General features: G+C 37.3%; 1 protein-coding gene across 2 annotated transcripts in view; it reads left to right on the forward strand.

Moving 5' to 3' along the window:
• EXOC2 (exocyst complex component 2) overlaps window positions 1-13,772 on the forward strand; it is a 125,301-nt gene that overhangs the window by 18,995 nt on the left and 92,534 nt on the right. Inside the window, exons 4-5 of one of the 2 annotated variants that reach the window (XM_086900208.1) lie at window positions 1,320-1,446; window positions 11,347-11,460. In XM_086900208.1, coding sequence (XP_086756334.1) covers window positions 1,320-1,446; window positions 11,347-11,460 — 241 coding nt within the window. Of the gene's footprint in view, window positions 1-1,319; window positions 1,447-2,927; window positions 2,987-11,346; window positions 11,461-13,772 lie in introns of those variants that run through there. The other variant, XM_023919773.2, reaches the window with a different exon arrangement.

The raw sequence follows: 13,772 nt of genomic DNA on the forward strand, positions 1-13,772 counted from the left end.
AAATGCAGAGTGTATCAATAAAATGTGCATATAGATATATATATAGAGAGAGAGAGAGAGAGAGAAACTGAGGGTATATGTAAAATTATTCCTTTCTCCATATCTTGATAAAACCCCCAGTGATGAACGAAAAGTAGCCCTTTATTTTTATTTAAGTAATAGCTCTAAACTTTTACAATTTAAAAAAAACTTTATAACAGATCCAGTAATTACTCTTAAGGGTACTAGATAAATACAAAATCTGGACCAGCTCATGAGCTCTACACCTAAATCCTTTAAAGAAAGTTGAGTCCTCAAGTGCCATTTCTTATTTGTAATTCAAACCATCCTGCAAGACAAAAAGTCTTAAGCATTTCTCATGAGATGCTTAACCATTGAAATTATTTTGCCAAGCAGTCTAGGACCTCTGCTTAACCTAGAATCCAGTCTAAATACCCTGTGGATTGAAAATATTTCTCTCAGAACCCCTCATTGATGAGCTGGATAGTTATCTTTCCTAGCATAGGAGTTCCCACAAGAACTGTTTAAGGCTTTTATTCTCAGCCCTTCAGTGACAGTTAAATAACATGTAACTTCTCCCAAGCTGCACTAGTATCTTAATAATAGAAAGGTGAAATGTGTAAGTGCAAATGTTATACAGTGGAGCTTTTGGTGATGAGAGAGGAGAATTCATATTTGAAAATATTGGGAAGTGTAGGGATGGAGTAATTTCTGGTGTTGAGTATCTGATGGGTATGTTAAAGGAGGGCAAGGCCAAGGGTGTGGCTGGCTCCATTTTCAGCGGAGATTCCATGACATATTGTGCCTCACCTTTATTCATTGTCTGTGCTAAGGTATTGGAAGTAAAGTCAGTTCTGTGTCCTTGAAGTAATTTATCTTGGCATGTGGCCAAATTTCAGTTACCTTTTGGATAGCAAATGGGACAGAAAAGGAATCTTCCCTAAAATATGCAAATGAGAAGACATTCAGTTAATTGCACTTTTGAAAGTAGCAGATAACAAGGTTTGGATGGATACCAAAATACTTGCAGGAATGAAAATATTAATACTTTGTGGTCAGGAAAATGCTCCTAATGTACGTGAAACTGCGCTCTGCAAGAGGGTAATCTTTGATGCCCAGCCATGAATGCCTTCTCAGCAGCTATAATAAAATAATTTAGCATAATTGCATCCAGGTTGTTTTGCCATGTATCTTTCAATATATTACCTAGGCATGCATTTGATATTTATCAGGATTTTTCAAATTAATTCAGTATGTTAGAAGTTGATGGTGCTGGACCGCCCTTGTTATTTTAAGGATCTGTGCTTTGTTTTCCCTAGGTATCTTGGATCAGTCTGCTGTCTGGGTGGATGAAATGAACTATTATGACATGCGCACTGACAGGAACAAAGGGATTTCCCCCTTGTCCTTACGTCCAGCTAATCCACTTGGTATTGAGATAGACAAGTGAGTACCAAATGCCTTTAATCCACTTTTTTAGTGGTTTTCTCTATATGTGTCTATGTGAATTCCAGGAAAATTTAATGGTTTGCAGGGCAGGGAAAGATTTAAAAACACATATACCTATTAGCTGCTAGTATTCTGTTTGGTACTCAGAATTGTTGGTGCACATTGTATCCAGCTTCATAATCCTCTATTTTGGGTCATCAGTTAGAACTGTAGATAATCTAAAAGCTTGATATATTGAACCCCAGTGACGTTTAGATTTTGCAGATTGGTGAATAACCTAAGGCTTCAGATTTATACATTGTAGTTACAGAATACCTGCTGTTGCATTTGAGTTTCATGGGGCTTTTAAGGATATTAGATTGCTATCTGTTGCTAAAATTGCACTGTAAAATGTAATTTATTATGTCACATCAGCTAGTTTATTTTACTGAAATACTAATACCATTTCCCAGCCCACAGTCTTCTTTATTGTAGTTCTTAAGTATGGTGGAGTTTGACTTTTTTTGTCTGAAATAGTAACTTTATAGTGAATAATAAATGGAATTAGGGATCTTTAAATGGGACGCTCTTTAAACCTGCCCAACTCTTAGAAACAGCATGAGGAATACTTCTCTCAGCCAAGATGCCAGCTCTACCAAACAAAAGGCTATTTAAAATTAAACTATTACTGAGGTCTCATCTGCTGAATACTCTTGTTTGTGAGAGGGAGTGCACTGGAAAAAATCTGCAGTATCCATAGTTACCTTGTTCTGATGAGAAAGCTTTTCCAAAACCCGTATGGGATTTCTAGTGGATCCACATCACTTTCCAGTCTCTGGCTGTGCATTTCTTTCCTAGCTTGAATATATATTTTTCTTTCTTTTCAAGGTACTAGCCCAGTTTTTTGTAATTAGCTGGTGATTTTATCTCTTTAAGTATTTTTCTTTAGCATTTGGTTTAACTTCTATCAGGTAATTCTTTCATGTTCCTCACTTTTCCAGTCCCTGACAAAACATGGACCTTCATACTATGGACAGTATTTCAGTATGTTACTAGAAGACTTTGTCACTCTTCCACTTTCTCTTCCCTTTTTGTAAATTAAAAACCCCATAACAATCCTTTTTACCACTGTGCTACACAGCAGCTAGCAGTGAATGCTTTGTTAGCTGATTCTTTTGAGTCTCTACTTATAGTTAAGACATTGTCCATATGATATATTAAGAATTATATAGAAGCTTAAGCTGCATTAGTTTAGGATTTGCTTAATTTAGAGTTACCTGTTTGGATGTTTGTTAAATAGAAAACCAGCCATGTTATATTTTAAATGTTTTTTCTGAAAGCATTAGAAAATGTGTTACTGAAACCTGAAGTTTCATGTGAAAAGAAATGAATCAGAAACCTATAAATACAGCTAGAAAATAATCTTTTGCAGAGGGAGGGAATTAGGAAATCTTTGGGCAAGCATATCAATCCTAGTTGTTCTTGATCTCCCAGGTTCATTGCAGGAGAAGCAGGAAAGTTATGGCAAGCACCAGTTTGAAAGACACTGATCAGTATAGTAAGTAGTTGTGTGGAGGAATGGAGGGGTTACATTGTGCAGAGGGATAAGAGAAGAAAAGCCTGCTCTGCCCTCATGCTATGGTTGACAGCACAGTTCTGACTATAGATGAACATTCTGGGTTTAATTAAAGAATTCCTTCTCAGTGGAAAAAAATTGCATAATTTTCTTGATAAATTGGAGCAATGTGAGGTTTAGTTCTAGAAAATAATCTTTAATACCATATAGTTTAGCTAAACTCACATGTTTGCAAATACTTTACATATGGAATGGGTAAGTATTGAGAAGTTGTACAAGGTAGTGACAAAAGGCAATTGTAAACTATGAGAGTGAGGAAGCAAGAAATTAGCAATAACCGTTGCTAGATATGGGAATATTTGTCACTAGAAGTGATAAAAATTGTTAGGATGTTTTAAAATAAAAGACATCCTAATATGATCCTAATAATACTGTTGTGTATGCAGATAAGGTCTGCAGCATTGTGGATCTCTCTTTTATTCACACCTTTGGTTTCTTTAAACTTTTTATTTAAACATGTGCAAATTGGGATGTATTTTAATTTTGAAGCTGAAGCATTTGGCATTGGTCTGACTTGCTGGGATTTACAACCCTTTGCCAGCTTGATGACTGACAAGGAAGGGAAAGGAGTGCCTTGTACTGGTGATGCAAATAGTGGTAAGCAAAAGAAACATTAATCGAGAAGCTCGGGGAGAAAAGCAGTGAAAAACAGATGTGATAAAATGGAGTAGGAGTAAACTATATAGGAGCACACTGAAGAGAAGGCAGAGGAAGGTGATTAGAATACACACTGAAAGAAGCTCTCCCTGTAGAAAGTGATTATCAGGGATTAGCAAATGATACAGAAAAGACAAGCTGCAGCATGGGAACAATTTAGTTGATTTTTGGAGGGGTTTTGTTGGTTTTGTTTTTTTTTAATATTGTTATGTTTGGTTTTAAGAGTTCCTTTTGTGGCTTTTTAAAGCATTTCTAATGGTACTTTGTCCAATTAAAATGTTTAAAAAATAATCATAGCTTTTGAACCATTCAGGTGAATGCTTTCAAGGTGCTGAAAATGAGACCTTGAAATTAGAGGAAAAAGACCTTGTAATGAAAAGAAGAGCTCCAGTATATCAGTTTGCTAAATTATTAGGCATGCACAGAGATAAAAAAAAAATTATTCAGACTCAGTAGATAGAAGATTGGAGTTTAATTTGGAGTGACTGAGATTTAAGTGAACAAAAGGTTAAAACTGTGAATAAAGGGAAATATGTAATAGTGGGTCTGACATTCTATTAATAATTAGCATACTGCCTATAGATAGGAGTTAACATATATATATATATACTCAAAATATGCACTGGAATTTTCTTTTCATATTCAAATGTCCAAGGATTCAAAAAAGGCAACTATGTGTATACAGTCATCTTCCTGGCTGTTCTTTTACATAATCAAGATATTTTAAATGTTACATGTATAGACAAGATATTTTAATTCTACATGTCTACATAATGTTCAGGCCATTATCTTTCAACCTGCAAGTTTAGCAAGTAGTTAGTACACATAATTTCTGACTGATGAGTTCTTCACATTTTCCAAAACTTAATTGCAGTTCCTGTGTCATATAACTAACAATCTCACTTGCTAATAAAAAAAAAAATCACTTATACTGTCATGAAACTTGAGTTTGCTGGTTCTTGTGTTTTGGTGGTGGTGACCCTTGAAGTCACAAACATATTTGCAGAAGAATGTTTGCACATGTTTGTTCTCCTCCCTTCCTAAAAGTTGTTAATTCATCTTCTAAAACAGAGAGCTGATCCCATCAGATAAGAGTTTTTAGGCATTGATGTAACTTAGTGCCTATTGTGTGTATACTGTGAGATGTTCAATTCCCACCAAAAAATAGGTATTTAAAATACTCCATTTTTGAGTCCTAGTTTTAAATTTTTAGTATGGGGTAAAGACTGATACAAAGGTTTGGTGTCCTAGCACTATCTTTATGCTCACTTTCAGTTCAGAGCAGTTCGGTGCCACCTTCCTCCCCAGGGAGTATTCATGGCTGTAGTGTTATGCAGATGTAGGAACTCTTACAAAAACATTGAATCATAGAATAGTATCACAGAATTGTGATATTGTGAATCTTGAAGAAGATTTTCGAAGTCCTTGAGTCCAACTTTTGTCCAATTCCCATCTTGTCAACTGAACTGTATCCCCAAGTGCCACGTTCAGCCATTTCTTGAACACTTTCAGGGACGGTGACTCCACAGTGTCCCCTGGTCAGCCCATTCCAATGCCTGATGACCCTTTCAGTGAAGAAATTCTTCCTGATGGCCAATCTGAACCTCACCTGGCACAGCCTGAGGCTGTGTCCTTTTGTCCTGTCTCTGGTAACCTGGGAGAAGAGGCCGTTCCCCACCTGGCTACAGCATCCTTCCAGGCAGCTGTAGGGAGTGATAAGGTCACCCCTGAGCCTCCTTTTCTCCAGCTAAACAACCCCAGCTCCCTCAGCCACTTCTTACAAAAGTTACTCTCTAGACCCTTCACCAGCTCTGTTGCCCTCTTTGGATGAGTTCCACCACCTCAATTTTCTTCCTGAGTTGAGGGGCCCAGAACTGGACACAGCACTCAAGGTGTGGCCTCACCAGTGCCAAGCACTGGGGGACAGTCACTGCCCTGTGCCTTCTGGTCACACACATACAGGTGAAGATGCCCTTGGCCTTGTTGCCTATGTGGGCACACATTGGCTCATGAGCCACTGTCAGCCAGTGCCCCCAGGTTCCTTTCTGCCAGGCAGCTTTATAGCCACTCAGCCTGTAGCTGCCTGGGGTTGTTATGACACAAACAAGATTCAGCCTTGTAGAACCTCATACAGCTGGATTCAGCCTGTCAATCCAGCATGTCCAGATCCCTTTGCAGAGTGTCTCTACCCTCCAGGAGATCAATACTCCTACCCAACTTGTCATCTGTAAGCTATTTAGAGTACTCTAAATACTCGATCCCATTGTCCAGATAATTGATGAAGATAATGAACCGGATTGGCCCCAGTACTTATCCTTGGGGAATCCCAGTAGTGACCATCCAACAGCTGGAGGTAACTCCATTCACCACCCCTCTCTAGGCATGGCCATCCAGTTTTTAATCCAGCAAAAAGTACCTGTCCAAGCATTGGGTTGCCAGCTTGTCCAGGAGAAGTCTTAAATAGGTTGCAGGAAGAAAAAGAGTGTGCAGAGTTGTTGTCTCAGTATGAGAAATGTGGAACTTCATGTGAAAATTCTGACCTTAGCAGCAATGTGGCAGTACTTGGATTGGTTTTAGCAGTTTAGAGCTGTTACAAAAGCATGTTGGTAACACGAGATCATTCAGAATTTTGTATGGCTCTGGGAGAGATTATGTCTCATGGACACCAGTTGAAATATGTTGATGGAAAATTTAGATCTGCAGAAGATTTGTGAATGAATTGCTTGTTCTGATGTACCACATACTTCCTCCTCCTTGCAACAAGTCCTCACTTAACCAAGGGTTCGCTGACTCCTCTAACTACTCTGTCAGGCAAAGAGAATTAATTCTGTGCAAAACAGAGAATGTGGCGGTGGTTAGAAAATTTTTGAATAGTGTTTGTTGTTTTGCATGTAGCAGAGGTCACTCTGGTGGATCCATCTTGTACATGAAAGCAAAGGCTGACATGCTAAGTACATTCCATATACTTCTGTATCCACCCACTCAATACAGATGCTTCCCTCTTCCCACGCCAGCTTCCAAAACAGTTCATCTGGGAGAAGGAAACTGATGATCTTACTCTGCCATCTAATGGTAAATGTCAGCTTGCTACCACGAGATAGGAAAAGACTTTCTGGAGGCTGAGACGTTTATTTTTAAATGGCTTGTATGGAAATGCAGTAAATTTCATCATTGAATGTGATGGGTGTGTGGAAACTTGGTCACAGAGATATATGTAAAAAAATTCTGAAAGCTGTAAAAGAGAGTTTCAGTATAGTCCTAGCTTTATGACATTAAAAAATAAAGTAACACTTACTGCTTGTTAGGCTGATGCATCAGCTGCAGCTACCAGGCTATAGTCTCTTAGTAGGTTTCTCTTACCACATTCTGCCAGTTCTAAAATACAGTTGCCACTTTGTTTTCATATTTCTAATGAACCCAATGCTGCTAGGGAGGAAGTGCCAGAGTACACCCTTGTCTTGTTGCTGTTGGAGAGACCTTTGTTAACACCTTCTGATTTGTCGTGTTTAGTCTACACCAGTGTCCCTTATGCTGGTCTTTTTGCATGCATTATTAACACAGTACAGCTGGTACAAAGCCAGCTTCAAGGAGTCTGACTGGTACCAGACAGAGGGGGGAATGTACAGCAGCTCTAACCGGAGCTTGTTTATGCTGGTTGCTATTCAGAATCTGTGTTTATTTGAAGTTGCTCCTTTTGACCTTTTGTAAGCTCCTGTAGAACTGAGCTTCAAGTTACCTTTGGGTGGCTTTATCTTCCTTTGGGACGCACCTTTAATCTGCAAATATTGTCATATATGCTGAAATTATTACTATAAGATTCTGAAGTTCTGGGAGCAAAATAATTTTCACAGAAAAATTGCTACTTGCTAAACTGTGTTCATTGTCAGGCTTTGTTAATTATTATCTGTTGCATTCTGTTGCTCTTACTTAATTGTGGCTGCTTGGAGGCTGTGATTGAGCCTATTGAGATTTCCAATTTATCTCTGGAAAATATAAATGCTGTGTATGGGCACAAGTTCCATAGTAGAATTTGTAAGAGCCCAAGCATCCTGTGCTGTTAAATTAGGTTTATTGCCTTTAGGCTATACAGAATCTGAAGTTTGGGGTAGTGCAAGGTGGGACTTCTATTGATGGGCACTTGTGCACAAGTGAATTGATTGTACCCCCCATGCTTTGAAGCCAAAATGAGTGTGCATTACCTTTACATGGAAGCAAGGACCACTACATCTAATGTTATATGACTCTGTTTACTATACTCAAAATGTGTTTGAGGGAAGTGTACAGTGGCTTGCAACCAAATGTATTTTTATTATCCTTCTCATTAATATAACCACTATGTGAAATCTCAGTTTCTTTTGCATTTGAAATTGTTGCTGAAGCATGAATAAGACTATTTTAAAATATTAACTGTAGGCCTAGTGCCAGATCTAGTTCTAGTCTAGGTAAAATAATGTGCCTAGCAGAAAGTACTAGTTTACAAATCCAGTATTTGTACCTTTGCTGAAATTGTAAAGGTGGTATAATACTTAGGGTTGTCAAGGGTGGTAAGCTTCACTCTTCTGTTTCTGAGGTTTTCTGGATTCAATTTGTGGTTCCCAGTTTCTTTTACAGTGATTACTTTTTAATAATGATTAAGTATTCGTCATGAAGTGATTCTTGTATAATGAGCAAATCAACAGAGAAATGATTTATAGTTTAATTGCATGTAATTTTGATCTAAGCTTTTGCTACTGGTTCATCTTCACCCTGTAATGTTGAAAAGAATAAACCAGAAATACTTTCTCAATTCACATATGGGCTTGTTTATAAGTAAATGGTAAGCAAGTTTTAATGAGAACAACTTCCAAAAACTGACTTATTTAATTTACTAATAGAAGTTAATGAAACAAACTTGTGTGTATGTAGAGGCAGTCTCTTTTTAGATGCATCTGGCCAGACATTCTAGAAATACAGTTGCTTTCAGTTTAAACATTTTAGTGTGCACTTGGTTTTGAAGACAGCTGTAGCAAGTCTGTATGTAGCAAGCTGTAGCATATCTGTTAGTGGGAAAACTACTGGTAAGATGTATGATAAAAAAAAGGATACTAAACCATAGAGTATAACATATTGTTAACATACCTCACACATTCACATTCATGTTTCTAGTCTGTTGTGACTATGTCTAAAATACCTCTGCACAGATAAAAGCATTGTTAATTTATGGTTCTACACAAATATATCTGCTGGAAAAAAAAACTCCTAATAACTTTTCAAGGCAGTCAAACATCAAACTGAAAAAAAATTCCTTCATTTGTGTCCCTCTGTCTGTAGACAAGATTCATTTGCAGTAATTGATTACAAGTTTATCTTGGTCTTTCTATATATATATATATATATATATATATAATAGTTTCATTTTTTCCACCGAGTAATTGTATAGCTCATGTGTAAGCTTAAATTGTCATGCATATCCCTTATAAACCTGCAGTAATGAGTAGCATTTGGTAGTGGTATATTTGAGTGTGTGTGCTTTTTTGTTTTATATCTGTCTCTTTTGGTTTTGGAGAACATACATGGAAATTCTGAAAATATGAGTGAAATTCCACTTCTGTATTGATTACTTCTGTATTTACTTAAACAGTGCTTGCACAGTGTGTCCGAGTCTCTCCCAAAAACTCAGATTTGTTTTCGTGGTTTTGTTCTTTAGCATTAAAAATGCAGCTGTCCACAAAGATGTCACCATGTGTGGATCTAATATAAATACTTTTTTGTACAGTTGTACTGTGTATCACATGTGAAGTACTATCCTTCAAGTTCATGTTCCTACTGGGTACTTTTGACTAATTGGAGGGTAAAAATAAATTATCTTAAAATGTCTTTAAATGAAGAATATATTGAAACTTTCTTCCTACATCCATCAGCATTTTCTGCTTACTGTCATTCATGAAATTTAAAGTCATTGAAAATCCTGAATCTTATTACTTATGTCTAAAAGTTTTATTTTAACATCTTCACTTTTTCATTGAACACAGGGAAATGTTGGGACCTTCATTTTTTCTTACTGCATTTGTTTCTCACGCTATTTTCTCTGTATCTCTACTTTTCATATCTGTCATCACTTTTCCTTGCATCTCATTTGATTTTTTTCTGGCTTTTGAAAAGTATTGTTTCATGCCCCTGCTGTAATCAGGTGCTACTGATGAAAGACTTCTGTGACATGTCATTATGTACGTGGGTCCTTTGTACCTGCTTGTGCTAATGGCCATTTGGATATGAAAAGAAACTTCCAGGAAACAACTCCTCTCTATATAATTGTACTTTCTAATGTGCCTGCCTTTAGATTTGTTTCACTTAATCTGCTGTTTGCTTTTTGTAACAAAAACAGCTTTAACTATCTTGAAACATGTTTAGATTACAGAAAAAACTAAAACTAACAAATCACTGCTTTTGTGTCCATTTAAATGGCTTTCCATATGTGTTAAATATAATTCTTATAACTGACTCTGGATTGCTATTCCCACCCAAGTTTGCTCTCAAATGCAAAGTAGGGCAGATTTTCATTTGCATATGGTATACTTCATATAGCAAAGCTCACCTAACTTGTCAGCATCAGAGAGGGACTTCATTGTCTTTTGAGTTGGATGTTGTGATCCAAAAATGAAATAGTAAATTTTTGGAATAGATGAGAATATTTCAGTTGAAAGGGAAATAAATCCATTTAGTCCAACTGACTGACCCATTTAGGGCTGACCAAAAGTGAATTTATTTGACACAATCAGTCTCTGAAGATGGGATGTAGCTGGTGATGAAGATGAGAGGAGGGAGTGCACCTGGTGATGTATTGAATGCATGGTGAAATGAATACAGCCAAGTGTTGAGTGCATGTCCAGACTGAGGGTTGAAGGTTGTCATGTTTTCATCAGAAAGTGCTTTAAATATTTTTATTACACAGAATTAAAGTGAATGGAATAATTTTCTGGATGAGTATCTTAGAAACTACTTATAGTTTTTAAAATGCTGTTGTACAGAATCTGTTTCCACAAGGAATTGACTCTCATGGTTTCTTCATGCATTTGTAAAACTGAATAAAAACTAACAGAACTTGCTGGCTGTCACTTGAGATAAGCCTGTTTTTCCTTTGTTTTGTGTAGTGAACAGACAGATCAATGCGTTCTGTTTTGCAAGAGAATTACTTTAACTGAGTATTATACTTTTTTTCAGTGTTTGTATATAATGGAAGTATATTCTGTGTGTCTCCCTTTCGTGTTTCTGTGTGACTTCTGCTGCTCAGGAGTCAATAGACAGTAATTGTGTGAGATCATTTACAAGCTGTCAAACTTCTGATGTCCTGCCATTTTGAAGTTAAATAAAAGCATATTGTACAGACAATATTTCTGTCTTATGTGTAATAGTGAAATCAAAATGGTGAAATTAGTTTTACTTAGAATTGATTTCAGTCTTTCCTGGTCATGTTAGATGTGTCTGTAATAGTGTATTTAATTTCAAGGTGAGTTGCAAGTTAATGTTCCCATCTTACAGGGAAATGATTTGGTGTTTGTTGTTAGTTTGGGATTTTTGTGACTGTTTTAATTTTAAACTTTTTACAAGGCCATGTTTCACTGAAGAAATGAATATTTGTTTTTCAGGGGCAGATTTCCTCAAAAAGATTTAGAGTCGCTGTTTCCTGGGATGAGCGCCGATTTCACAAGTGAAAACTTTTCTGCCGCCTGGTACCTGATTGAGAATCATTCAACAACAAGGTTTGTTGCTATCATATAAGGAATTGTTTTAAATGCAAGTCACTGATGATATTTCGTTGTGTGGTAGATGTGAGGATGGTGGTTTGCATTTACAGCAGTAGAACTGTAGTCACAATTGTCTCTGGTGTTTCTGCTTGGCCTGTGACTTGAATCAACAAGTTTGCTTAATCTGCTTCTGAGAAACACCTTGTTTTTAACCAGACCTAATTTATGATGAGGGTTTTTTTATCCCCATGCCCCAGTGTCAGATGGAAGATTTTTTTCTTCAAATTCTAGGAATCAAGAAGTTAGCAGCCTTGAGTGGAAACTCCAGATGTTAAGTCATGAACAGAGACACAGGTTATGGGCACTGAACAGATTACTAAAATTGTTAGTATCAATTAGATTGTAGTTAACACTTGTGGAAAATGCTATAGTAGCAGAAGTTAGACAAACAAGTAGATCTTTGAGTTAAACCCCTTGAAATCTTGACAGTTAAGATCTTAGTTTAGAAATACAGTTGATAGTTTATACTTAATATATGATAATACATAATACATGAGTGTATTATATAAATATATTTATCCATGTATAATTGAATTCCAAAATTTTTGGAAGCCATTTTTTATAGAGAAGATGAGCTTTTTTGCTGTTTTCAGCTAGATGCTCTCATTAGTATTTTAAAGGGAAATACCACTTTACAAATTGTTTTAGTTTTGTTTCCTACTGGTAGAAAAAGGTTGTTTCTTGGTTTTGAGGGTAGGAGGATATTTGGTTTTTGAAGCTCCAGAAATAATCATTACTCTGCTTGGGAAATACTTAAATTTCCTCTCAAAATGATACTTTAAAGGGCCAGAACAGCAAGAGAACATTAGTACCTAATACACTTATAATGACAGCATCTTTTGAAATCAAGTAACTAAGAGAATTTATTCCAAATTAGTTTTCTGTCAGAATCTGACAACTTTGGGGATCATCAGGTTTTTTTTAAAAATTGAGGGGATAATAAAGTGATAAAGAGTAAACAGTTTTTGATGTTAGTCTTCATAAAAAATTTTCTCTGTTTGACCCTTGGGCTGTTTCCACTTTGTTGCTCATCCATGTGGGCACCAGTGACACTGCCCAGAGAGATGTAGAACAGATCATGAGTGATTGCAGACTGGGGACAACAGTGAAGAATGTGGGAGTCTAGGTATTCCCTTTGATTTACACGTGAAGGGAAAAGCTTCAGGTAATTGGGATGCATCCTGTAGATTCACAGATGGCTGTACCCCTGGTTTCAAAGGCAGCACTTTTTACTTCTGTAACCAGATTCATGACTAAAGAACAAAGACTGCTAGTGAGAAATGGAATTATTTTGAAAAAATGGGGTAGGAGTGTGAGAGCCTCTTTGCCAGCAGGTTTGCAGTTTCGTGTCAAAAGCTTCAAATTTGGGATATCAGGGGATGGTGATAACAGCCTGCAGTTAAATGAAGGGACACAGTGGGTTCAGTGATGGCATTAAGAATGCTGTAGGTAGTTACAAAACTAGCTGGAAGTGTCTAATGTCAAGTGCCTTTTACAGCTCATGTCCTGTCTGAGAAACAAGTAAGAGACAGAACTCCATGTGGAATTAGACAAATATACCACTGGAATAAAGTGGGATAGCTCATGTATTTTGGGATGGACAGCAAGAGGCCACCTGAAAAAGATAGCCAGGAAAGAAGAGAGGGATTTGACCTTCATGTGAAGAACAGCTGGAATAAATATGTGGGCCTTGTTATGGAGCAGGATGGTTGAGATCTTGTTCAGGAGTCTGGAACGGGCCACATTACAGTTGCATGAGGAGGTGAACAAAATCTTCCTTAAGCAACTTGGGGAAGTCTCCAGAGAGCAGACCCTGGTTCTTGTACAAGGCTTTAATGTCCTTCATATTTACAGGAGGGGCAGCAATCCCAGGAGGCTTTTGAGGAGTTCTGTGAATGACTTCTAACATAGCTGTGGTATGGGCCTTCAGGGGTGCTACTTTCTGAATCTGATTCTTGTAGGCAGGGCAGGGGATGTGATAACCAGTGGCAGCTGTGGCTGTAGCAATTGTGAAATAGCTGAATTCAAGACTCAAAGAGGTGGGGGGAAGGCAAGCAGGAGAGTGTACACCTGGGATTGAAAAGCAGTCATACAGAGGACAATCCAGTGTTTGTAAAAGTTGACTGTCTAGTGCAAATCAGCTTCTGGGGAGTATCAGCAGCAATGTGTTAGGTAAGATCTGTGGATAATTATTCTGCTTGGCATTGTTAAAGCTGCAGCTGAAGTGCTCTGCCCATCTATGGCCACTGCTTTAAGAAAGATGTGAG

Source organism: Cyanistes caeruleus, chromosome 1 (genome assembly GCF_971803275.1).
Source record: "Cyanistes caeruleus chromosome 1, bCyaCae1.hap1.1, whole genome shotgun sequence".
NCBI classification, from domain to species: Eukaryota; Metazoa; Chordata; class Aves; order Passeriformes; family Paridae; genus Cyanistes; species Cyanistes caeruleus.